Source organism: Hemitrygon akajei, chromosome 11 (genome assembly GCF_048418815.1).
Source record: "Hemitrygon akajei chromosome 11, sHemAka1.3, whole genome shotgun sequence".
NCBI lineage: Eukaryota > Metazoa > Chordata > Chondrichthyes > Myliobatiformes > Dasyatidae > Hemitrygon > Hemitrygon akajei.
The window spans coordinates 120,650,061-120,677,751 of NC_133134.1; the positions used below are offsets into that span (position 1 = coordinate 120,650,061).

The following is a 27,691-nucleotide window of genomic DNA, read 5'->3' on the forward strand; positions in this document are numbered from 1 at the left end:
ATCTTTAAAGACTTTATCAGTCATGGAAGGGATAAAAAAAATTAAGGCGAATGGGAGATGATAATGAAAAATTCGCTAAACAAAAATTTTTTCTAAATTGAGACCAGTTCCTTAAAGTTTGCTTAACAATTATATTATCTGTTGTTTTATTTGCTGAAAAAGAAGAGTATGATCCAAGAAGAGAGACAATAGAGGAATTTTTTACAGAATTAACTTCTAAGGAGACCCATGATGTATGCATTTTTGATGTCCAGATGTTCCAGGACTGAATGAACAGCCAATGAGTTGGCATTTGCTGTGGACCTGTTGGACCGGTAAGCAAATTGGCTCGAGTTCTCTTCACCTCTCAGGCAGGAACTGCTATGTGTCATCACCAACTTCAATCCCTGCCACAGTTGTTGAGCATATGTTTGGTCCAGAATTTCCACTTCACCCATGAGATGGCTCTCTGGAGATCCTATCTGCACCTTTCATTGCATTCTTGGTCTTTGGACTTGAACACCTCTGATTTGGCTTTCAGGGGATTTGCGATCTCATGGTTCATCCACGGCTTCTGATTAGGGAAGACGCTGAATGATTTAGTGGGGCACACGCATCCACGGCAGTTTTAATGAAGTTCATTACAGCTATAGTGTATTCATTCAGATCTCTAAATGAGCGCTTGAACACAACCCAGTTGACTGACTCAAAACAATCGCATAATCACTCCTCTGCATCCCACAAACACTCTTAGTTGTCCTAATGTCTGGAGATTTGCTTTTTATGCTCTGCCTGTATGAGGCAGGAGGGGGACAGACAAGTGATCCAGTTTACCAAGATGTGGTCTTGGCAAGGAATGGCAGGCATTCCTTATCTTAGTATAGCAGTGGTCTAGTGTGTTGGGACCTCTGGTGCTGCAGGTGATATGTTGGTGATAATTGGGCAGGGTTTTCTTCAAGCAAGCCTGGTTGAAGTCTTTGAGTATAATATGAAACGTGTTGGGATTAGCTGTTTCATTTTGGAGATGGCGTCATGCAATGTCACGAGTGTTTGATTATAGTTCGGTGGTATAGACTCTGCAGTTCAGATTACACATGAGATTTCCTGAGGTAAATAGAATTGTAACTACCTCGTAAAGAAAAATGTACCAAACTCCTTGATAAGTGGGTAGTGAGTAATTGCCACTTATACAAAATAGATTAACTAGCACTTAAATAATACAGTTCACAAAGGCTCTGTAGCCAGTAATAGTAGATTGCATTTTAAACAATACATTGCTTCCACATAAATTTATAGGCACAGGAACCTATTTTCCTATATGAATCTCCACTGGGTCTGATCTCAGAACATTAATATGTTGTCCTCTGTTTGGTAAGCACAGAATGCAATTCAGATCAAAGACCATTTCCAATTATACTATTTGTAGGGCCCATAGCCTGCTCTTCCGTCAGTCCTGATTATTGTTCCATTTCTATACTATCTTCTTCATTACAAAGACTCACCTCCACCTTGTCGTGTCTCCTTAATCTTGGGCCATTTAGTCTTTTAGGAAAAGCAGCATATAATTCATTGTTCATTTTTTTAAAGTCTTTTTTTATTCTCAATGAATGTCACCATATATTAAAAAAACATAATTTACTACACAGCCACAAAGTTTGGTCTGTTGGTACTTTGGGGGTTCAAAAGACCAACATGACAGTCCCAATGCACTAATACTTAAAAAGATTTTAGGTACAAATCATGACTGCAACAAAGCTTTGGAAATGCAACTGCCCCATAAAGCTCAGGGAGTGGGGGAAATGAAGTTCCTTCTCCCTGTTGAAACAAAAAAAGGAATCCTAACCCAATCCTGAGGACTGACATGAACATCTGATACAACCCAACTTCCGCTGTCCTGTCTGATCCTGATTTCAAAAGGAACCATAGGCAATTTTAAAGCTGTCACAGCAGTCCACTAAACAACCCCAGTCTTGCCTCAGTTAACACTGATGATGCCAGGACTGATGATCAGATCCTCTGCCAACCGAGGCATATTTCAATGAGTTGATCCTCGGTCAGTCCTGGCAGCCATTTCCAAGCTTTGTTGTAGCCTTTGGATATCTCCCATTATCCACATCCATTAGCACTATACCCACACATCAAGAAAACCTGTATAGCAAGGCAGAGTCTGGTTTCTAGTTTCATCTGCAGACCTGTTCAGCAAGCTTAACAAGTCAGCTTCAACTAACATCAGCAAACCCCCCTCCCCCCATCACCTACCCTACCCCCACTCAACCCCTTATTGCCCCTCCCATCCCCAGACCAATAGGTTGCAAGCGTGTATGCGCCAGTGACGCTCTGCCCTAGAATAGCCTTGCCTAAAGTTTGCATATAAGGAGAAGGTGGGAGTGGAGGATGCTATCACGTATTTGCTGCACAAATCACTCTCTCACCTAGAGGGGGTCAGTTGTGCTGTGAGGATTACATTCCTTGACTTCTCTAGTGCCTTTAACACCATCCAGCCCAAGATCTTAAGGCACAAACCAACGGAGATGGGAGTAGACTCTCACATGGTGGATTGGATAGTGGACTACTTGACAGATAGACCTCAGTATGTGCGGTTGGGAGACTGTAGGTCTGACACAGTGGTCAGCAGCACAGGGGCGCCGCAGGGAACCGTACTCTCTCCGGTCCTGTTCACCCTGTACACATCAGACTTCCAATATAACTCAGAGTCCTGCCATGTGCAGAAGTTCGCTGATGACACGGCCATAGTAGGGTGTGTCAGGAATGGACAGGAGGAGGAGTATAGGAAACTGATACAGGACTTTGTGATACGGTGCAACTCAAACTACCTGCGTCTCAATATCACCAAGACCAAGGAGATGGTGGTGGACTTTAGGAGATCTAGGCCTCATATGGAGCCAGTGATCATTAATGGAGAATGTGTGGAGCAGGTTAAGACCTACAAGTATCTGGGAGTACAGTTAGACGAGAAGCTTGACTGGACTGCCAACACAGATGCCTTGTGCAGGAAGGCACAGAGTCGAATGTACTTCCTAAGAAGGTTGGCGTCATTCAATGTCTGTAGTGAGATGCTGAAGATGTTCTATAGGTCAGTTGTGGAGAGCACCCTCTTCTTTGTGGTGGCGTGTTGGGGAGGAAGCATTAAGAAGAGGGACGCCTCACGTCTTAATAAGCTGGTAAGGAAGGCGGGCTCTGTCGTGGGCAAAGTACTGGAGAGTTTAACATCGGTAGCTGAGCGAAGGGCGCTGAGTAGGCTACGGTCAATTATGGATAACTCTGAACATCCTCTACATAGCACCATCCAGAGACAGAGAAGCAGTTTCAGTGACAGGTTACTATCGATGCAATGCTCCTCAGACAGGATGAAGAGGTCAATACTCCCCAATGCCATTAGGCTTTACAATTCTACCACCAGGACTTAAGAACTTTTTAAAAGCTATTATTAATGCTTTTTGAGATGGTGATTTAGATGCATATCATATTTTTTACTGAGTTAAGTATTGTATGTAATTAGTTTTGCTACAACAAGTGTATGGGACATTGGAAAAAAGTTGAATTTCCCCATGGGGATGAATAAAGTATCTATCTATCTATCTATCTATCTATCTATCTATCTATCTATCTATCTAAATATAAAGTGACAGGATAACTTTGGAACTGGCATTGGTCTAACTGGGTAGTTGCAAAACATGACAGTCCAGAGCCACGCAATCTATACGGAACTCAAAGTAAGCAGCACATTGCAGGCGGTGAGTAGAGTTAAAATGAGCGCAAGCCGCTTGAAGTTGTGATAGGTAGAAAGCGGTAAGTCAACCAGTGCTCTAGCTTGGAGTGGCCTTTGCTGGGCAGTGAACGCAGGGAGCAAAACTGGGCACTGTCTCAAGCAGGGGATCTTGTCAACACTGGTCACACTCAAAGTAGTCGCTGGAAAGATAAAGAAAGCACGACTAGAGTGCATGCAGTGAATGAGGGCTGGGTGGAGAGTCACCAATCATAAATGACATCCACCTTTAAGGCTGGCTCTTGAAACAGTCCAGGCCAATTAGAGAAAGGACAAAAAGAAATTAGTGTTTTAAGCCCAAAACTAGTCTCGGGTGCCAAAAGTAACTAAAGGCCCATTTCTCCAGATGATTCACTAAGGAAATAGGATTATGCTGAAATAACTGTTCAAGTTATAAAGAAAGAATTAAACAAAAAAAAATCACAGATAATGACTACTAGTGTGTGCTAGAATCAGATCACTTTGCAATGTTTTCTTAAATTGTTACAATATAAGAAAATACAAGCTGCCAAATGTGAGTACACTTGTTGGGAGGAAATAATGAGGTGATTTCTCTTGGGGCCGGGGGTGGGGGGGGGCAGGTGTTAGGAGAAAAAAGGGATCCATAACCATTTCCGTGTTTTTTAAAACAACTCTTCTGAAAATGGAAATTTTATGAGACATCACAGACCCGCTCCCAGGAAACATTTGAACAGAGCCTCCTTGCTTAAAGGAGCTCCAAAATTTTCTCTCCCCACCCTGCATTTCACAACAGATAACCAATTAGCTATGCAACAAACTCACATCGACCAAATATTTTACTTTGCTAAGGTAATTACGATTATGAAGTCTCTGACTTGGCTGGGCCATGCTTCACAGTAATGCCCCTTGCAATACCAGGGGCAAAGCACATTGCCACAAACCTTTGCCGAAGAAATTCAGACCTGGAGGCTCCACGAGCAAGAGCCCCATGCAGGGAATAATTGGGTAACAATACGGATATGTATTAGACTCAAGTCATTAAGTTACTACTAAAATCACAAGGCAATTCCTTGAGAAAGATAATGTTTTTTAAAAAAAGCAAGGTAATTTCAAAATATTGATGATTTAATGATTGGACAAGTCACTGGGGGGAAATTATTTAATTTCTTGAAAATAAATGTGGTTATGCTGAACACTTTTTAAAAAGAGGACAGAGACAACTAATCAGAGCAAACAAGAAATCAGCAGCTTCTCATATGTAACCTCAGGGCATTATGACCCCATTAACAATCGAGTGTCTTGTAGCAAGTCATATTTTAACCCAAGATGTTATCAGTAACACAAACTAAAGAGGGGCGGGGGGAGGCAAAACAGAATTGGCAGGTGGGCCTCAGGGTTCTCCACACTGGAAACCAGCTCAGAAAATGACTAATAACCACCAACAACTTCTTTACTTCAAATGGATTTGCCCAGCTAAGGTTTGAGATCTCAGTTTTACCCTACCTTCTCTGCTAGATGGTTTCTGCAGTTAACATCCTTCTTCATAATACTGCATGTTGAGATGCTGTCCACTATACAACAGTTCTCCAAACAGTTAACAAGGTCCCAAAGATATCTACGCAGAACTACGATCCACTTGTAAAGATGTGCCAGAATCGCTTTGTTGATGAATGAATGACTTGTCAAATCAAAGAATTCACAGAAAACTGAAGTACCATTCTTTTAAAACGAATCACAGCTCTTTTCATGGCATAACCTAGATCTTAACCCCTCTTCCCCCACAAAGATAGATTAGTATCATACATTTGCATTCAAATTTTTCTGTCTGAAAAGCAATCAAAAACAATAAAGCAGCCTAAGAATAGTTTCAGAGTAACTCAAATGGCAACTATAATTCTAGACGTCTTTTTTCTCCCATCACTTCACAGGCCAGTTGCCATGCCAATGGAGGTCAACCAATTTGGAGGACAGTCAGTCACACAACCAAATAGCAGTTTCCTTTGAAAAACAAAATTATCTACATATCGGATACTACAGTAGTTGCAACTGAGCCTGCAAATGGTACGATGTGGACGGTGCGTCTGGCTGGAGGGGTGGGCGGGTAGAGGTGGATCTAACGCATCTTGTAGTCAATGGAACTGGACATTTCACACAGCTGTCCTTTGAATTCGATGTCAACAGTGAAGTCGAGATCTCGATTGTTCTTAGCATTGGGTTTCATGTCAACCGTTCCAAAGATTTCCTCGCCTCGTTTGACTGTCAGATAGTCCTCCATGTAGAAAACGGTCTGTTTCCAGTGAGTGTAAGGGGCATCAGGGGCTGTCGAGAACTCTGTCCTCTTGTGACAGCGGGCAAACTCGATGTTGAAGTATGTTACTAGCGTGTGGATGTAGTTATTGCATGTAACTTGAAGGCAGAAAGATGTGAAGGACAGGCTGTCTACTTTCACTGTGTAAATATCCACCTCCTTGATGAAACAGGCATTGGTCACCAGTTGCTTGGGATCCACCACATCCACTAGTGGCTCCTTGATGGCAACATCCTTGACATTCTCCCAGCAGTGTATCTTATAATCCTTGTATTGTCTGTCATCAATGGCTGTAACATATAAAGCAGCCCGGTCAGGGAAAATCAGGCCATTTGGTCGCAACCACTTGTCGCGAGGGTAGATAACTGTGTTCAGCATCGACTCATAGAAGAGGCAGTAGCCTATCCACTCACTGATGATAATGTCCACCTTCTCCACAGGCAAGTCTACTTCTTCCACCTTGCCCTTGATTATAGTGATAACGTCATTCAGGTTGTTCGTTTTAATGATCTTCTCAGCGTATTCTGAGATATTGGAGCATTCAATCCCAATAACCTTCTTAGCACCAGCCTTTGCTGCAAACATACAAAGGATGCCTGTACCACTTCCAACATCCAGGATTATCTTATCCTTGAAGAGGTGTTTGTTGTGATACATGGAGTCTCTGTAGGTCAAAGTGCGAACCTCATCCTTCAGCATTTCCTCATGTATTCCAAAGTGCGCATAGGAGTCAAAGTAATAATCCTTGGATGTCATATCCTCAGCCTCGGCCTTGGCTGGCGCACTGCCATCTGGAGCACCAGTGAGTGAGCTCACCTCCATGCATTCGGCCATCTTGAGAAAGCCATTGTCCATATTTTCATAAAATTCTTTTTTGGCATGGTTGCGGGTCCTGACCTGGCCTGGCACCATTATAGTCTTCTTGAAAGCCCTGAAATTTAACTTCATAAAATTCAAATTTGAGGTCTAACCATGTCCTCATTGAGGTTTCTAAATCCACAATACTAGGTTCATTATTCAAATCAATAGTTTTAAGTTTCTGAATAGCTTTCTCCAAACCTGTCTCTGGGTCAGGTAACTCTCCTGCCATCCAAGGTCCATATACATCCCTTAGTTCCCCATCCGTAATTCTTCCACCAATCTCTTCCTATAACTATTAAGGTGTCCTCTTATTTGCTACAGGGAAGGACTATCCTTGTCCCATTATTATAATTTTCTAGTTTCTCCTTCCTCACCCTACTTATCGATCTTCTCTTTCTTTTGTTCACTACAGTGTTCCGTTGGGTAAAATTTATGAGCTCATTTTCCACAGATAACACTCTTACTTACTCTTTTTACTGGTACCAGTGTGACCCTGACACTCTTACCGTACTGATTTGGTGCATCCCTGATACCACAGGTGTCCCTGACACACTTACTTACCAACATGGTGTCTATCTGATGCTGCAGGTGTCCCTGACACACTTACTGTACCAACATGGTGTCTATCTGATGCTGCAGGTGTCCCTGACACACTTACCGTACCAACATGGTGTCTATCTGATGCCATAGGTGTCCCTGACACACTTACCATACCAACATGGTGTCTATCTGATGCTGCAGGTGTCCCTGACACACTTACCGTACCAACATGGTGTCTATCTGATGCCATAGGTGTGCATGACACACTTACCGTACCAACATGGTGTCTATCTGATGCTGCAGGTGACCCTGACATACTTACCGTACCAACATGGTGTCTATCTGATGCTGCAGGTGTCCCTGACACACTTACCGTACTAACATGGTGTCTACCTGATGCTGCAGGTGTCCCTGACACACTTACCGTACCAACTTGGTGTCTATCTGATGCCATAGGTGTCCCTGACACACTTACCATACCAACATGGTGTCTATCTGATGCTGCAGGTGTCCCTTACACACTTACCGTACCAACATGGTGTTTATCTGATGCTGCAGGTGTCCCTGACACACTTACCGTACCAACATGGTGTTTATCTGATGCTGCAGGTGTCCCTGACACACTTACCGTACCAACATGGTGTTTATCTGATGCTGCAGGTGTCCCTGACACACTAACCATACCAACATGGTGTTTATATGATGCTGCAGGTGTCCCTGACACACTTACCGTACCAACATGGTGTTTATCTGATGCTGCAGGTGTCCCTGACACACTTACCGTACCAACATGGTGTTTATCTGATGCTGCAGGTGTCCCTGACACACTTACCGTACTAACATGGTGTCTACCTGATGCTGCAGGTGTCCCTGACACACTTACCGTACCAACATGGTGTCTATCTGATGCCATAGGTGTCCCTGACACACTTACCGTACCAACATGGTGTCTATCTGATGCCATAGGTGTCCCTGACACACTTACCGTACCAACATGGTGTCTATCTGATGCCATAGGTGTCCCTGACACACTTACCGTACCAACATGGTGTCTATCTGATGCCATAGGTGTCCCTGACACACTAACCATACCAACATGGTGTCTATCTGATGCTGCAGGTGTCCCTGACACACTTACCATACCAACATGGTGTTTATCTGATGCTGCAGGTGTCCCTGACACACTTACTGTACCAACATGGTGTCTATCTGATGCCATAGGTGTCCCTGACACACTTACCGTACCAACATGGTGTCTATCTGATGCCATAGGTGTCCCTGACACAATTACCATACCAACATGGTGTCTATCTGATGCTGCAGGTGTCCCTGACACACTTACCGTACCAACATGGTGTCTATCTGATGCCATAGGTGTGCATGACACACTTACCGTACCAACATGGTGTCTATCTGATGCTGCAGGTGTCCCTGACACACTTACCGTACCAACATGGTGTCTACCTGATGCTGCAGGTGTCCCTGACACACTTACCGTACCAACTTGGTGTCTATCTGATGCCATAGGTGTCCCTGACACACTTACCATACCAACATGGTGTCTATCTGATGCCATAGGTGTCCCTGACACACTTACCGTACCAACATGGTGTTTATCTGATGCCATAGGTGTGCATGACACACTTACCGTAACAACATGGTGTCTATCTGATGCTGCAGGTGTCCCTGACACACTTACCGTACCAACATGGTGTTTATCTGATGCTGCAGGTGTCCCTGACACACTTACCGTACCAACATGGTGTTTATCTGATGCTGCAGGTGTCCCTGACACACTTACCGTACCAACATGGTGTTTATCTGATGCTGCAGGTGTCCCTGACACACTTACCGTACCAACATGGTGTCTATCTGATGCTGCAGGTGTCCCTGACACACTTACCGTACTAACATGGTGTCTACCTGATGCTGCAGGTGTCCCTGACACACTTACCGTACCAACATGGTGTTTATCTGATGCTGCAGGTGTCCCTGACACACTAACCATACCAACATGGTGTCTATCTGATGCTGCAGGTGTCCCTGACACACTTACCGTACCAACATGGTGTCTATCTGATGCTGCAGGTGTCCCTGACACACTTACCGTACTAACATGGTGTCTACCTGATGCTGCAGGTGTCCCTGACACACTTACCGTACCAACATGGTGTCTATCTGATGCCATAGGTGTCCCTGACACACTTACCATACCAACATGGTGTCTATCTGATGCCATAGGTGTCCCTGACACACTTACCGTACCAACATGGTGTCTATCTGATGCCATAGGTGTCCCTGACACACTAACCATACCAACATGGTGTCTATCTGATGCTGCAGGTGTCCCTGACACACTTACCATACCAACATGGTGTTTATCTGATGCTGCAGGTGTCCCTGACACACTAACCATAACAACATGGTGTTTATCTGATGCTGCAGGTGTCCCTGACACACTTACCGTACCAACATGGTGTCTACCTGATGCTGCAGGTGTCCCTGACACACTTACCGTACCAACATGGTGTCTATCTGATGCCATAGGTGTCCCTGACACACTTACCATACCAACATGGTGTCTATCTGATGCCATAGGTGTCCCTGACACACTAACCATACCAACATGGTGTCTATCTGATGCTGCAGGTGTCCCTGACACACTTACCATACCAACATGGTGTCTATCTGATGCCATAGGTGTCCCTGACACACTAACCATACCAACATGGTGTCTATCTGATGCTGCAGGTGTCCCTGACACACTTACCATACCAACATGGTGTTTATCTGATGCTGCAGGTGTCCCTGACACACTAACCATAACAACATGGTGTTTATCTGATGCTGCAGGTGTCCCTGACACACTTACCGTACCAACATGGTGTCTACCTGATGCTGCAGGTGTCCCTGACACACTTACCGTACCAACATGGTGTCTATCTGATGCCATAGGTGTCCCTGACACACTTACCATACCAACATGGTGTCTATCTGATGCCATAGGTGTCCCTGACACACTAACCATACCAACTTGGTGTCTATCTGATGCCATAGGTGTCCCTGACACACTTACCATACCAACATGGTGTCTATCTGATGCCATAGGTGTCCCTGACACACTTACCGTACCAACATGGTGTCTATCTGATGCTGCAGGTGTCCCTGACACACTTACCGTACCAACATGGTGTCTACCTGATGCTGCAGGTGTCCCTGACACACTTACCGTACCAACATGGTGTCTATCTGATGCCATAGGTGTCCCTGACACACTTACTGTACCAACATGGTGTCTATCTGATGCTGCAGGTGTCCCTGACACACTTACCGTACCAACATGGTGTCTATCTGATGCCATAGGTGTCCCTGACACACTTACCATACCGACATGGTGTCTATCTGATGCTGCAGGTGTCCCTGACACACTTACCGTACCAACATGGTGTCTATCTGATGCCATAGGTGTGCATGACACACTTACCGTACCAACATGGTGTCTATCTGATGCTGCAGGTGACCCTGACATACTTACCCTACCAACATGGTGTCTATCTGATGCTGCAGGTGTCCCTGACACACTTACCGTACTAACATGGTGTCTACCTGATGCTGCAGGTGTCCCTGACACACTTACCGTACCAACTTGGTGTCTATCTGATGCCATAGGTGTCCCTGACACACTTACCATACCAACATGGTGTCTATCTGATGCTGCAGGTGTCCCTGACACACTTACCGTACCAACATGGTGTTTATCTGATGCCATAGGTGTGCATGACACACTTACCGTAACAACATGGTGTCTATCTGATGCTGCAGGTGTCCCTGACACACTTACCGTACCAACATGGTGTTTATCTGATGCTGCAGGTGTCCCTGACACACTTACCGTACTAACATGGTGTCTACCTGATGCTGCAGGTGTCCCTGACACACTTACCGTACCAACATGGTGTTTATCTGATGCTGCAGGTGTCCCTGACACACTTACCGTACCAACATGGTGTCTATCTGATGCCATAGGTGTCCCTGACACACTAACCATACCAACATGGTGTCTATCTGATGCTGCAGGTGTCCCTGACACACTTACCGTACCATCATGGTGTCTATCTGATGCCATAGGTGTCCCTGACACACTAACCATACCAACATGGTGTCTATCTGATGCTGCAGGTGTCCCTGACACACTTACCGTACCATCATGGTGTCTATCTGATGCCATAGGTGTCCCTGACACACTTACCGTACCAACATGGTGTTTATCTGATGCTGCAGGTGTCCCTGACACACTTACCGTACCAACATGGTGTCTATCTGATGCTGCAGGTGTCCCTGACACACTTACCGTACCAACATGGTGTCTACCTGATGCTGCAGGTGTCCCTGACACACTTACCGTACCAACTTGGTGTCTATCTGATGCCATAGGTGTCCCTGACACACTTACCATACCAACATGGTGTCTATCTGATGCCATAGGTGTCCCTGACACACTTACCGTACCAACATGGTGTTTATCTGATGCCATAGGTGTGCATGACACACTTACCGTAACAACATGGTGTCTATCTGATGCTGCAGGTGTCCCTGACACACTTACCGTACCAACATGGTGTTTATCTGATGCTGCAGGTGTCCCTGACACACTTACCGTACCAACATGGTGTTTATCTGATGCTGCAGGTGTCCCTGACACACTAAACATACCAACATGGTGTTTATCTGATGCTGCAGGTGTCCCTGACACACTTACCGTACCAACATGGTGTTTATCTGATGCTGCAGGTGTCCCTGACACACTTACCGTACCAACATGGTGTTTATCTGATGCTGCAGGTGTCCCTGACACACTTACCGTACTAACATGGTGTCTACCTGATGCTGCAGGTGTCCCTGACACACTTACCGTACCAACATGGTGTCTATCTGATGCTGCAGGTGTCCCTGACACACTTACCATACCAACATGGTGTCTATCTGATGCCATAGGTGTCCCTGACACACTTACCGTACTAACATGGTGTCTACCTGATGCTGCAGGTGTCCCTGACACACTTACCATACCAACATGGTGTCTATCTGATGCCATAGGTGTCCCTGACACACTTACCGTACCAACATGGTGTCTATCTGATGCCATAGGTGTCCCTGACACACTAACCATACCAACATGGTTTTTATCTGATGCTGCAGGTGTCCCTGACACACTAACCATACCAACATGGTGTTTATCTGATGCTGCAGGTGTCCCTGACACACTTACCGTACCAACATGGTGTCTATCTGATGCCATAGGTGTCCCTGACACACTTACCGTACCAACATGGTGTCTATCTGATGCTGCAGGTGTCCCTGACACACTTACCGTACCAACATGGTGTCTATCTGATGCCATAGGTGTCCCTGACACACTTACCGTACCAACATGGTGTCTATCTGATGCCATAGGTGTCCCTGACACACTTACCGTACCAACATGGTGTCTATCTGATGCCATAGGTGTCCCTGACACACTAACCATACCAACATGGTTTTTATCTGATGCTGCAGGTGTCCCTGACACACTAACCATACCAACATGGTGTCTATCTGATGCTGCAGGTGTCCCTGACACACTTACCGTACCAACATGGTGTCTACCTGATGCTGCAGGTGTCCCTGACACACTTACCGTACCAACATGGTGTCTATCTGATGCCATAGGTGTCCCTGACACACTTACTGTACCTACATGGTGTCTATCTGATGCTGCAGGTGTCCCTGACACACTTACCGTACCAACATGGTGTCTATCTGATGCCATAGGTGTCCCTGACACACTTACCATACCAACATGGTGTCTATCTGATGCCATAGGTGTGCATGACACACTTACCGTACCAACATGGTGTCTATCTGATGCCATAGGTGTCCCTGACACACTTACCATACCAACATGGTGTCTATCTGATGCCATAGGTGTCCCTGACACACTTACCGTACCAACATGGTGTCTATCTGATGCCATAGGTGTCCCTGACACACTAACCATACCAACATGGTGTCTATCTGATGCTGCAGGTGTCCCTGACACACTTACCATACCAACATGGTGTTTATCTGATGCCATAGGTGTCCCTGACACACTTACCATACCAACATGGTGTCTATCTGATGCCATAGGTGTCCCTGACACACTTACCGTACCAACATGGTGTCTATCTGATACCATAGGTGTCCCTGACACACTTACCATACCAACATGGTGTCTATCTGATGCCATAGGTGTCCCTGACACACTTACCGTACCAACATGGTGTCTATCTGATGCCATAGGTGTCCCTGACACACTAACCATACCAACATGGTGTTTATCTGATGCTGCAGGTGTCCCTGACACACTAACCATACCAACATGGTGTTTATCTGATGCTGCAGGTGTCCCTGACACACTTACCGTACCAACATGGTGTCTATCTGATGCCATAGGTGTCCCTGACACACTTACCGTACCAACATGGTGTCTATCTGATGCTGCAGGTGTCCCTGACACACTTACCGTACCAACATGGTGTCTACCTGATGCTGCAGGTGTCCCTGACACACTTACCATACCAACATGGTGTCTATCTGATGCCATAGGTGTCCCTGACACACTTACTGTACCAACATGGTGTCTATCTGATGCTGCAGGTGTCCCTGACACACTTACCGTACCAACATGGTGTCTATCTGATGCCATAGGTGTCCCTGACACACTTACCATACCAACATGGTGTCTATCTGATGCTGCAGGTGTCCCTGACACACTTACCGTACCAACATGGTGTCTATCTGATGCCATAGGTGTGCATGACACACTTACCGTACCAACATGGTGTCTATCTGATGCCATAGGTGTCCCTGACACACTTACCGTACCAACATGGTGTCTATCTGATGCTGCAGGTGTCCCTGACACACTTACCGTACCAACATGGTGTCTACCTGATGCTGCAGGTGTCCCTGACACACTTACCGTACCAACATGGTGTCTATCTGATGCCATAGGTGTCCCTGACACACTTACCGTACCAACATGGTGTCTATCTGATGCCATAGGTGTCCCTGACACACTTACCATACCAACATGGTGTCTATCTGATGCCATAGGTGTCCCTGACACACTTACCGTACCAACATGGTGTCTATCTGATGCCATAGGTGTCCCTGACACACTAACCATACCAACATGGTGTCTATCTGATGCTGCAGGTGTCCCTGACACACTTACCATACCAACATGGTGTTTATCTGATGCTGCAGGTGTCCCTGACACACTAACCATACCAACATGGTGTTTATCTGATGCTGCAGGTGTCCCTGACACACTTACCGTACCAACATGGTGTCTACCTGATGCTGCAGGTGTCCCTGACACACTTACCGTACCAACATGATGTCTATCTGATGCTGCAGGTGTCCCTGACACACTTACCGTACCAACATGGTGTCTATCTGATGCTGCAGGTGTCCCTGACACACTTACCGTACCAACATGGTGTCTATCTGATGCCATAGGTGTCCCTGACACACTTACCGTACCAACATGGTGTCTACCTGATGCTGCAGGTGTCCCTGACACACTTACCGTACCAACATGGTGTCTATCTGATGCCATAGGTGTCCCTGACACACTTACTGTACCAACATGGTGTCTATCTGATGCTGCAGGTGTCCCTGACACACTTACCGTACCAACATGCTGACTATCTGATGCCATAGGTGTCCCTGACACACTTACCATACCAACATGGTGTCTATCTGATGCTGCAGGTGTCCCTGACACACTTACCGTACCAACATGGTGTCTATCTGATGCCATAGGTGTCCCTGACACACTTACTGTACCGATTTGGTGTGTCTGTGATGCCATAGGTGTGCATGACACACTTACTGTACCAATTTGGTGCGTCCCTGATGTCATAGGTGTCCCTGACGCTCCTTTTGGTCAAATCTAATCATTGATACCCATATGTTTCTGGTCACTGTGCAGAATGTGTTAGAATCACAATGAGAGAAATCGATTCACTTGATAGATAGTAACATAGATCATACAGTATAGCAGGAGCGGGGCAGAACCCCGTATTCGATACTTGCCTGGAAAGGTCACACAGGGCAAAAAGCAAACTTACTTGTTGGTGATCACTCCTCTGCTGGAGTGTCCCCAGGAGCCGGCAGTCACCAGCAATTCCCCTTGTCTGTTTGCACACCTTAACATGCGATTTCAGTGCACCTCCAGTTTCTGTCAAGTACATTTTCGCTATATCCTATAACAAACAACAATTAACTCATAGGGACATATATTTTACCAGCTGTAACGAAAGGCAACAATGCACAAGAGCTGGCTTAGCTTCAAAAAAATCACATAACGCAGTCATTCCTTTATATACAAATGTCATCTACCCCCGTCAACTCAGGTACAGGGTGCATTCTGTTAGACTGCTTAATTAGTATACTTGACTTTCTGCAGTTTGTTATACATTCTGCACGTATATTATTAGCAAAGCACTCTGGTAGAATACATGTTCCATTTTGTTACAGACAAGAATGCCATTTTGTTACTACAGGTAAAGTACATATCCACACTGCACATTGGTGTATGATGGCCCTCTTTTTTAACGGGTTCTATTGCGATTCCTTGTTTTGTGGCTCCCTGTAAGGAGACGAATTTAAAGGTCATATATAGCATACATACCTTGATAATAAATGTACATTGAACTTAGAACTTTGAGTAAGATCAAGTTAAAGCAGCTTAATGATTTTAAACTCAGTAACATTGAAGTTCTGGTGATGTATTTCTCCATCAGGATGATGTGCAGCTTGGACGGGACCTGTGTTGGGGAACTGTCAGACATAGGTCATTTTTTATGGGGTTATGGTATAGTGATAGCAGGTACTGTATATCAACAAGAAACAACCAGTCTTCTAAAATAAACTTGTTGAAATATAAAGTAAGAGCATTAATCAGTTCTGAAGTTAAAAGGAATCTACAGAGTCAGCCCTTGGCTATAGTCCAGCAGGGGGCAGGCTCCTCAAGCAATATGATCTGTAAAGTGATCGTGGCCATGAAATGTTCTCATCTGCATCAACAAAACATAAGACATAGGTCCTAATTAACTGGCCAACCTCAAGACAGGCACTTATAGCTGCACACACAATAAACTTAGCAAATCAGGCAACATCTATGGAGATGAATAAACATATGATATTTTCAAAGTCTTTAAAGTTTCAAAGGTACATTTAATGTCAGGGAAATGCATACAACATACTTCTTGAAATGCTTTTTCTTCACAACTATCCATGAAAACAGAAGAGTGCCCCTAAAAATGAATGAGACTTAAATGTTAGAACCCCAAATTCCCCCCAGCTTCTCTCCCTCCCACACATAAGTGCAGCAAGTGCGGATCCCCCTCCCCACCAGCAAAAAAAAGCATCGGCACCAACCACCAAGCTCTCAAGCGTGCAGCTAAGCAACAGCAAAGACACAGACTTGCAGTACCCCAAAGACAACTCGTTCACCTGGTATTTGACATATAATAACGGAGAAAGAGGTGTCTCCGTTTCACAGCAAGAGGGGAGACATAACAAACAACAATGTTAAAGGTCCATTGTATTGCTTTTTCCAAGCTCTGAGCCCAAAGATCTCAGGTCTCTGGGCACACAGCCATAGATCTTCCAACTCCCATGATTTCACAATGAGAATGGAAAGAATGGAATGAAAAGACGCCGGATTTAAAAGGAGGGGGAAGGGTAGAAGAACAAACTTGCAGGAGTAAGACCAGGTGAGAGTGGCTGGGGGAATGGGGATGAAGTAAGAAGTTGGAAATGATAGATGGAAGAGGTAAAGGGCTGAAGCAGGAATCTAATAGGAGAGGACAGTGGAACATGGAACAAAGGGAATGGGGGAGGGAAACCAAAGGGGGTTGTTGGGCAGATGAGGAGAAGAGAAGGAATGAGAGGGTATCCAGAATGAAAAATTGCAAAAGAGATTGGGGGCGGGAGAAGTAATTACCGGAATTTACAAAAATCAATGTTTATGCCATCAGGTTGAAGCTGTGAACGTACACAGCTAAATTATTTTAGACCGTTCTTCCAGCGAACAAGGAGGGCAGCCAAACCAGACAAATTTTGTCGCAGCTTATCACATATAGTCATTGGAATTTTGCTCTGTCAATAACTAGAATACCTGTGTACTCAGAGAGTCAACTCTTACAAAACTAATAAAGGGTGCCTGGTTCTCTGCGTTACAGTGACCTGGATGAATTAGTTTGTCCCAACAAGGTATTTGATTCTTCTGAACTGCCTTACAATGTGCTCCAATGTAAAAATGTACTTCAAAGGAACTATTTGTCAGAATCAAAATACTGAAGCAAGTTATAACATTTTACTTTTCAAAATTGTATTGGATCATATACTTTACGGTATTTAAGAGAATAAAATCTTGATCTGCTTTGAGTTAGGGAGACTCTACCAAGAAGAGTCTCCAAGAGAATCTCTGTTTGCCTTAAAGACTTGTATATCCATCAGTTTCAAGTCAAGTCAAGTCACCTTTTATTGTCATTTTGACCATAATTGCTGGTGCAGTACACAGTAAAAATGAGAGGTTTTTCAGGACCATGGTGCTACATGAACAATACAAAAACTACACTGAACTACGTAAACTTACACAAAAACTACACTAGACTACAGACCTACCCAGGACTGCATAAAGTACACAGAACAGCTGAATGGCAGCATCCGGGATTCCGTCCATTTCTGTACTCCCGCCGAGTATTTCGTTGCCACAGATGTAGTCCAATTTAATGTCCATTGGAGAGCAGAATGGACGGGAGAGCCGGCCGGCTAGGGCTTGCTTTTTACCTGGCATGGACTCCTGCCCGCTCACCTTGCTTCTGCTTCCTCACACATCGCTTATGAAGTCCCTAACTCCGGCCACCGGCATCAGGCAACTCCAAGGACCACAGGCCTGATTCGCTCAGCAAGCAGACATTGGAGATCAGAATGGACGGGAGAGCCGGCCGGCTAGGGCTTACTTTTCTCCTGGCACGGACTCCTGCCCGCTCGCCTCGCTTCTGCTTCCTCACACATCGCTTATGAAGTCCCTAACTCCGGCCACCAGCATCAGGCGACTCCGAGGACTGCAGGCCTGATTCGCTCAGCAAGCCGAGGTTGCACAACCTAACCATCAGATTTTCATGAAAGTTTGTTTTTGGGCGATCTCTGTATTGTAGCAGTATCTGGCGATGGTAGATAGTCGCTCTGTTATCCTTTGCCCTAAACCCTAATTGTGCCTTAAAATTAAATTAAAAAACTAAATTAAAGCAGCACCAGATCTGAAAGGCCACTGCTGCCATGTGCCGCGCCGCCTACAGTTTCTCCAGCTTCTCCAGCGACTTAGTCACAGTCACAACAACGTGGCATTCACCTGTGTATTTTGCCTTTGTCCGTCTTGGTGGGAAAGGTTTAAGAGGTGTTGCCAAAGTAGCCTCAATGAGTAACTTCAGTGCATTTTGTGGATGGCATGTGATGCAACCACTGGGCGATGCTTCTGGAGGGAGAGGATGTTCAGGCTACAGGACAGGATGCCAGTCAAGTGAATGGCTTTGTCCTGGCTGATTCAATGATCCCATTTAATATCAGAAAATGCATACAATATACAGTCTGAAATTCTCACTCTCTGTAGACGTCCTCAAAACAAAAGTCCCAAAGAATGAACGAAAGAGAAAAAGTAAGAACCCCTAAGCCCGCTCCCCACTCCCATCAGCAAACAGCATCAACCTTCCCCCTACTTATTCTAGCACAAACCATCAGCATTCCCACCACCCATCATGCAAAAAACAGTAAAGCTCTCAAAGGGAGACCACCATGGTCTACAATACTTTAAAAACTAACTGCTCACTCCAGCATTTCAACATCCCACAGGCTCTCTCTCTCACAAATAAGGGAGAGACAGAGATCACCCCCTCCACAGCGAAAGGGAAGACAGGCAGTCATTGTTTCGATGTTACAGTCAGTCTGAATCATTGCTTTTATTTTCTTTTCAAATCTTTTTATTAATTTTTTTAAGAAAAACATAAGAAAAATATTAGTACAAAACATTTGAGAGTACATAATAGATTAATTAACAATCAAATATGTATTAATCAATACATAGAGTCTCTCAAACTCATAGTATAATGAGTCTCTCAAAGGAATTAAGGAAAAAAAGAAACCCCCCCCAAAAAAAAACAACTAAAAAAAACTAAAAAAAAACTAACCAACATGGGCAATCGCATAATGTTAAATACATACAGCAGTGCCAATGACTCCCAACCTCCATCCACACAATTCAGGATAGTAACAATAAGGTTCAGGATCAGACCATTTAATTCATATGAAAATGTTGAATAAATGGTCTCCAAGTTTCCTCAAATTTAACTGAAGAGTCAAAAACCACACTTCTAATTTTTTCTAAACTCAAACAGGAAATAGTTTGAGAAAACCACTGAAATACAGTTGGAGGGTTAATTTCTTTCCAATTCAGTAAAATAGATCTTCTAGCCATTAGTGTAACAAATGCAATCATTCGTTGGGATGAAGCAGATAAACGCTTATTATCTATCATTGGTAGACCAAAAATTGCGGTAAAAGGATGTGGTTGGAGATTAATATTTAAGACTCTTGAAATAATATTAAAAATATCTTTCCAATAGTTTTGTAAACAAGGACAAGACCAAAACATATGGGTCAACGAAGCAATATCAGAATGACATCTATCACAGGTTGGATTAACATAAGAATAAAATCGAGCAAGTTTATCTTTAGACATGTGAGCTCTATGTACAACCTTAAATTGTATTAGAGCATGTTTAGCACAGATAGAGGATGAGTTTACCAATAATAAAATTTTTTCCCATTGCTCAATAGATATAGGGCAATGCAATTCTTCCTGCCATTCCTTCTTAATTTTTTCTGATATATCTGGTTGTACATTCATAATCATATTATAAATGATAGCTACTAAGCCCTTTTGACAAGGATTAAGAGCTAAAATTCTTCCTGTAATGTCCAATGGACATTCTTTCGAAAAAGACTTTAGTTCATTATATAAAAAATTTCTAACTTGTAGATATCTAAAAAAATGGGTTTTAGATAAATTATATTTATTAGATAACTGTTCAAAGGACATAATGTTATCATCCAAAAACAGATCACGAAAACATGTTATACCTTTTGTTTTCCATAAAAGAAAAGCTTGATCTATAGATGATGGTCGGAAAAAGTAGTTAGATATTATAGGACTTGACAGCATAAACTTATTCAAACCAAAAAATTTACGAAATTGAAACCAGATTCGTAATGTATACTTGACTATAGGATTAGTTATCTGTTTATTCATTTTGAATAATGAAAAAGGAAGTGAAGATCCTAAGATTGAGATCAATGAGAAATCTTGCACAGATTTACATTCCAAATTTACCCATTGTGGGCCGGCAACTGTAGTCGATTCTTGTGTCCAAAATATCAAATACCGTATATTAACTGCCCAATAGTAAAATCTTAAGTTTGGTAGAGCCAAACCGCCCTCCTTCTTAGGCTTCTGTAAATATTTTTTACCTAGCCTAGGATTTTTGTTCTGCCACAAATACGAAGATATTTTAGAATCAACTATATCAAAAAAAGATTTAGGAATAAAAATTGGTAATGCTTGAAATAGATATAGAAATTTAGGTAGTATCATCATCTTAATGGCATTAATTCTACCTACCAAAGACAAAGATAGTGGGGACCACCTATTAGCAAGTTGCTTAATTTGATCTATTAAAGGCAAAAAATTAGTTTTAAATAAATCTTTATGTTTTTTAGTAATTTTAATACCTAAATAAGTAAAATAGTCTGTAACAATTCTATATGGTACCTGATTATAAATTGAAGTATGCATATTTAATGGAAAAAGTTCACTCTTATTAAAATTCAATTTATATCCAGAAAAATTACTAAATTGAGCAAGCAAAGAAGAAATAGCAGGAATAGATCTTTCAGGGTCAGATATATATAATAACAAATCATCCGCATATAATGATACCTTATACATCGTCTCCCCACGGGTAATACCTAAAATATTGGATGATTCACAAATAGCTATAGCCAAGGGTTCCAAAGCAATGTCAAATAATAAAGGGCTTAAAGGACAACCTTGCCTTGTGCCCCGAGATAACTGAAAAAAAGGGGATCTTTGATTATTAGTGAAGACCGAAGCTAAAGGTTTCTGATATATTAATTTAATCCATGATATAAATTTTGAACTAAAATTAAAATGTTGCAAAGTATTAAATAAATATGACCATTCGACTCTATCAAATGCTTTTTCGGCATCTAAGGAAATGACACATTCTGGGATTTTAGATGAAGAGGTATAAACAATATTAATTAATTTTCTAATGTTAAAAGATGAATAGCGATTTTTAATAAATCCAGTCTGATCCTCAGAAATAATCCGAGGCAATATATTTTCTAATCTATTAGCCAAAATTTTACTAAAAATCTTAAAATCCGTTTTCAGCAAAGATATAGGCCGATAGGATGCACATTCAGTGGGGTCTTTATCTTTTTTAAGAATTAAGGAAATAGAAGCTTTATAAAAAGATTGTGGTAGTTTACCTATACTTAATGCATCTTTAAAAATTTTACAAAGCCAAGGAGAAAGTATAGAAGAAAAGGATTTAAAAAATTCTGCAGAAAAACCATCTGGACCCGAAGCTTTACCCGAGTTCATTGAGAAAATAGCCTTTTCTATTTCAGACTCCGTAATAGGTGTGTCCAAAAATACACTATCCTCAACAGTTACTTTTGGAATATTCAATTTCCTTAAGAATTCACTCATTATAGAAGAGTTCTTAGTACATTCTGATTGATATAAAGAATTATAAAAATCTTGGAAGGCTTTATTTATCTCTTTATGATCAATCGTCAAAGTACCATCTTGTTTGCGAATCTTAGTAATTTGTCGCTTATCCGAAACAATTTTCAGTTGGTTAGCTAGTAGTTTACCAGACTTATCTCCATATGTATAGAATTGAGCTTTCGATTTAATTAACTGACTTTCAATCGAGGAGGTTAATAATAAACTATGCTCCATTTGAAGTTCCACCCTTTCTTTATAAAGTTCTTTACTAGGGGTCAATGAGTAGATCTTGTCAATTGCCTTAATTTTATCAACTAATGTTAATATTTTAGAATTAGTTCGTTTCCTAACTCCGGCAGAATATGAAATAATCTGTCCACGAATATATGCCTTAAAAGTATCCCACAAAATTCCACTAGAGATGTCTGCTGTAGAATTTATTGAAAAAAACAAATCAATTTGCTGTTTAATAAAGTTAACAAAGTCAGAGTCCTGCAGTAAAACAGGATTAAACCTCCAACCTTTAGTACTAATATATGAATCCGTCACCTTAATAGATAACTTCAAAGGTGCATGATCAGATATAGCAATAGAGTCATATTTGCAATCCATAACATCTATAAGTAAATGCTGATCAATGAAAAAGTAATCAATTCTTGAGTAATTATGATGCACATGGGAAAAGTATGAGAACTCTTTGTCATTAGGGTGTAGAAAACGCCAAATTTCACAAATAGCTGAATCAATCATAAAAGAATTAATAAGAGAAGCCGATTTGTTCGGAAAAGTTTGAGTGGGCTTGGATCTATCCATCAAAGGGTTTAGACAACAATTAAAATCCCCGCCCATTATCAATCTATATTGATTCAGATTAGGAAAGGATGTAAATAAGCATTTAAAAAATTCAGGACAGTCAGTATTTGGAGCATAAACATTAACTAAAACAACTTTTTGATTAAAAAGTAAACCAGTGATAAGCAAAAATCTACCTTGCGGATCTGAAATTGTTTCATGATGTATAAAAGCAGTTGATGAGTCTATAAAAATAGAAACACCTCTCACTTTGGCTTGCGAATTTGAGTGATACTGTTGGCCCTTCCAAAACTCAAACAACCGCTGACTATCCACCTTCCTTACATGAGTCTCTTGTACAAAAATAACATTAGCATTCATTCTATGGAATACTTTGAATACTTTTTTCCGTTTGATCGGATGATTTAAACCATTAGTATTCCAAGAAACAAAGTTAATAGTCTTATCCATATTGACAATATATATTACAGTTAACATATAGGTTTGAAAGAAAAGTGAACTCATGAACCCGGAAGAGGGAAGTAAGTTCAAAGGGAAACCGGAAGTCACAGCACTGCAGCCATTTTTGTAGTTTCATATAAGCCCATGAAATAAAACTAAAAAGCAAGCAAAAAAAAGAAAAAAAAGAAAAATCCCCCTCCCACCACCCTCAAAACCCCAAGAAAAAAGCCAAACAGAGGCAAGCGAGCGATCTAATACTAAAATTACCCCCTTGTCTCAAGACGGCAACTCAAACGTAACAAAGTTAGAAAAATACAAACAACCCACATTATAAAAAAGGGTTGATATAGCAAAAGTTAAAATATAAAATTAATGTTATAAATGTATATAAACAAAAGGGTTAAAAAAAATTAAAACAATAAATGAAAGTTTAAAACTTTCAAACACATCAAAACAGTTATGACGCTGCAAACACTGGAGTCTGTCGGGAAGAAGAAACGCCATTTTATTTTTTCCCAATCTTAATATTCAAATGTTAAAAGTGTGAAAAAAGAGCGTATATCGATTTAAAAAAAAGAAAAACAAAAAAGAAAAAAATAACCCTAATAGGTCATTTTCAACGCTAATAGATTAATAATATAAAAAAATATAAAATCAGAGTAAGCCCAGTAAAAAAAAGAGAGCTTTAACCGTATGTAAGAAATACATGTGAACCGTATCAAAAAAAAAACCCAAACGTCAATCTATAACAGATCCAAATCTATAGGCTAAATTACATTGGTCAGCCCGATCAAATGTCATTGTTCCAGGAAACCTTGAGCATCCGCTGGCGATTTAAACAGCCGAAAAGATCCATCTTGAAGGGTGACTCTCAGGTGTGCTGGAAACAGCAACGCTTGCTTGTAGCCTTTCTGGTGAAAATTCGACATAACCAATCTAAAAGCCAGCCTAGCCCGTAATACCTCCGGGCTATAGTCCTCCAGAATGCGAAAATTGAAGTTTTGATAGGTTATCATACCTTTTTTACGAGCCGCACGAATCAGACGTTCTTTGATATGAGGATAATGGATTCTAAGAATTACGTGTCGCGGTTTCAGACTTGAATCTGCCTGAAATCTGGACACCCGATGTGCCCGATCGATTATCGGGGGGTTATCCAGGACCTCTGCGTCCAGGACATCCACTAGAAATTTAGAGAAGAAAACGGTCAGATCACCACTTTCAAATTTTTCCGGGATCCCAATTAACCGAAGATTTTGTCTTCGAGAACGATTTTCCAAATCAGTAATTTTAACTTTATAACGATCCATCTGTTGGATCGTCGAAGTTTGCTCTTCTTGTATTTTTTCGATTATACGATCCTTCTTACGAGCGGCTTCTTCAAGAACCAAAATGCTTGCTTGTTGTTCTTTTGATTCCCGTGAAAGGGTCAGGAACTTTTCTTCGAGTGATTTCAAACGTTCGTCATACTGTGTAAATCTTCCAAGTAATTTTCTCTCCAGATCTTCAAATTTAGCTTCTATAAACTTCACAACTACTTCTAAAGTTAACGGTTCTTTCGTCTGTTTCGGTTCTTTTGCTTTAGACATTTCAGCAAGTTGAGAATAATTCAAATAGTTTAAAAAGAAAAATTCTATATGTTTAGACTCCTTTAAAATAAGTTTAAGGGGTGTTTGTAGGTTAAAAAAAACGTAAAAGGTTTGGAGCAAAGCCTAGATGCGGTTTACTCCATGAGCGCCATCTTGAGACTCCATTGCTTTTATTTTGAATTCCCTGATTGGAGAATTGGCAGCAAACTTCTATTCACCATCAAGAGAGAGCTATTGCTCACAGAGTTGCGAGGCCTCTGACAACCGCCCTCACTGTCTTCGATGTTCTGGCTCCCGCTACGTTTCATTTCACGACACCAGTGAGAACTCATGTCAACAGGGCCATGCAAAGCTGCACCCTGAAGGCACCTGACTGAGGCTAAACTTGGACCTATCAAACACATGGCCAATCAGCGCACTCCAAGAATGGGATCACAGCATAGTGCAGAACTGCTGTTTAAATGCCAATGTAGATCAAAGACCCCAACAGGACCTCAATCACCCTGAAAAGGGAAATAGAGATATTAGTGGAGGAAAAATTTAACTGTTTCACTGATGGGCTGGGAGAAACTATGACGCCATTTCTGGCACTGCTTCTTATGATGTCATGTTTCTTAAGAATTTTTTTTGTTGCTTTCATCTATTCTTATGGCTATTGTCTGGAACTTTGGTGGCATGAATGCTACTTATCACCAATCAACCCATGCCTGAAACTCATGCTTGACTGGCTTCATTTGTTGAGGAATTGCGAATGGAATTGGGCATTGTGCAATCACAAGAAACATCCTCACTAATCTCCTCAAGATGGGAGCAAAGTCATTAATGAAGCAAGTGAAGATCTTTTAGAAACGTAGTGATCCTAGTATGATTGGCTTCCAATAACTAACTACTATGTACCATCCACCATGTTGTTTTTCTATGGATGCACATTGAGTTAGTTTTTCCAGGGCACCTTGAAGCCTCACTTGTTGTCTTGCTGTCAAAGCCAATCATTATCAACTCCAATGGTTAACCAACCCCTTATCTATGCTAATACATTAACCTCAACTGCATGCATTCTTATCTTATGGATAGGTCTTTTATGCAGCATCTGATTGAACACATATCATTGTCCACCTTTGTTCTCATCTCTTCAGTGAGATGACTGAACACATCTCAGGATCAGCTAGTTTTACAGAAGGAAGTGTCTGGAGCTGAAAGTTTGTGTGTCTCTGCTCCAGGAATAGGATACTTGCTCTGCTCTGGTAATGTTGAGCAAATCAGACTTCAACAAATGTTACTTCTTTCACAAAGTTAAGGCAAAAACAATAGGCAAGAGGAATCTTCATTTCCTGTCATTGTATTGTTCATGTGCTTGTAACCCCAATCTATTATTTTTCTTACCAATTTATGATTTTGTTTCTTTGATGAACTTTGGTGCAGCTTAGTGGAACCATTGTCTCCCAGTGCTGAAGATTCAGATTCAGTCCTGACCTCAGGTGTAGTCTGTAAGATGTTTGCAAATTCTTCCTTTGACTGGGCGAGTTCCCTCTGCCCACACCCCAGTGCTCTGTTTTCTTCCCACATCTCACTGATGCGTTCATTAATAGGTTAATTGGTCACCGTAAGTTGTCAAAACTGTATAGGTGAATGTTAGAACTTGGGATGAGTTGATGGGATTGTGCAGACTTTACAAACAAATGGGATTAATACAAATTTGAAAGTAGCTGAAAGGGCCTGTTATTAAGATATTTATAAATCTGTACTCTTCTCTATTTACATTATGCAGCCTGTTTGTCAACAAGTTTGGATATGGCTCAAGTGCGGAGAGAGAACAGAAGCAGGTCAGCAGTTTACTGACTTTAATTAGAGCTATTGTAAAGGAAAAGAAAAACAATAAACGTGAGGTGAACAGGGCCATTACCTAAAACTCCCAAACTGAATGTTACATGCCAGCATTGTGGCTGGAAGTAATAACTAAATGCTTAATTTCTTTAACACATCTGTCGAAATGGTAGTTTTCTTTCCCGGGTGAGCAGGGTTCTTTTGATCAAGTTTCAACAAGACTAGAAGGAAAAGGAGGGATTTAAATATCACTAATTGGTTGGAACATGTGTACTCACTACTGTGATTGCTAAACCTGTTCCACAGTCTGCCTGTATGGGCACGTAAACCCCACAGAAGATTCTGTGATTGTGACAGGGTACCCCTCCTAGGCACAGTTCCTGAGATGTCACGGTCCTGTGCTCCCAGATGAGAGATTTGTCCAGGATGTCATCGGCCAGGATCCAAGAACGTTCCTCAGGACCGTACCTCTCCCAAACCATGAGGTATTGGACCTTGCCCCACACTTGGTGAGATGCACAGTATAGGCCAGTGAACCATTCACCAAAGAGGGTGGAATAGGGAGGTAGGATGACAGGAGCCAGCAGGGAGGTAGTAACCAACTTGAGTGAGGAAACATGGAACACTGGGTGGATCTTCATTGATGATGGTAAGCGCAATCTGTATGAGACGTAGTT

At 42.2% G+C, this 27,691-nt stretch overlaps 1 protein-coding gene across 1 annotated transcript; it reads right to left on the bottom strand.

Moving 5' to 3' along the window:
* Positions 1–4,872: 4,872 nt before the first annotated feature.
* Positions 4,873–6,875, bottom strand: LOC140735182 (protein arginine N-methyltransferase 1-B-like). Its single transcript, XM_073059971.1, has one exon. It carries the CDS (start codon positions 6,867–6,869, stop codon positions 5,841–5,843), a length of 1,029 nt encoding a protein of 342 aa, XP_072916072.1. The 5' UTR covers positions 6,870–6,875; the 3' UTR covers positions 4,873–5,840.
* Positions 6,876–27,691: the final 20,816 nt, after the last annotated feature.

Excerpts from the sequence above, each read along its gene's own strand:
- LOC140735182 (XM_073059971.1), bottom strand. The coding sequence starts at position 6,869 with ATGGCCGAATGCATGGAGGTGAGCTCACTCACTGGTGCTCCAGATGGC.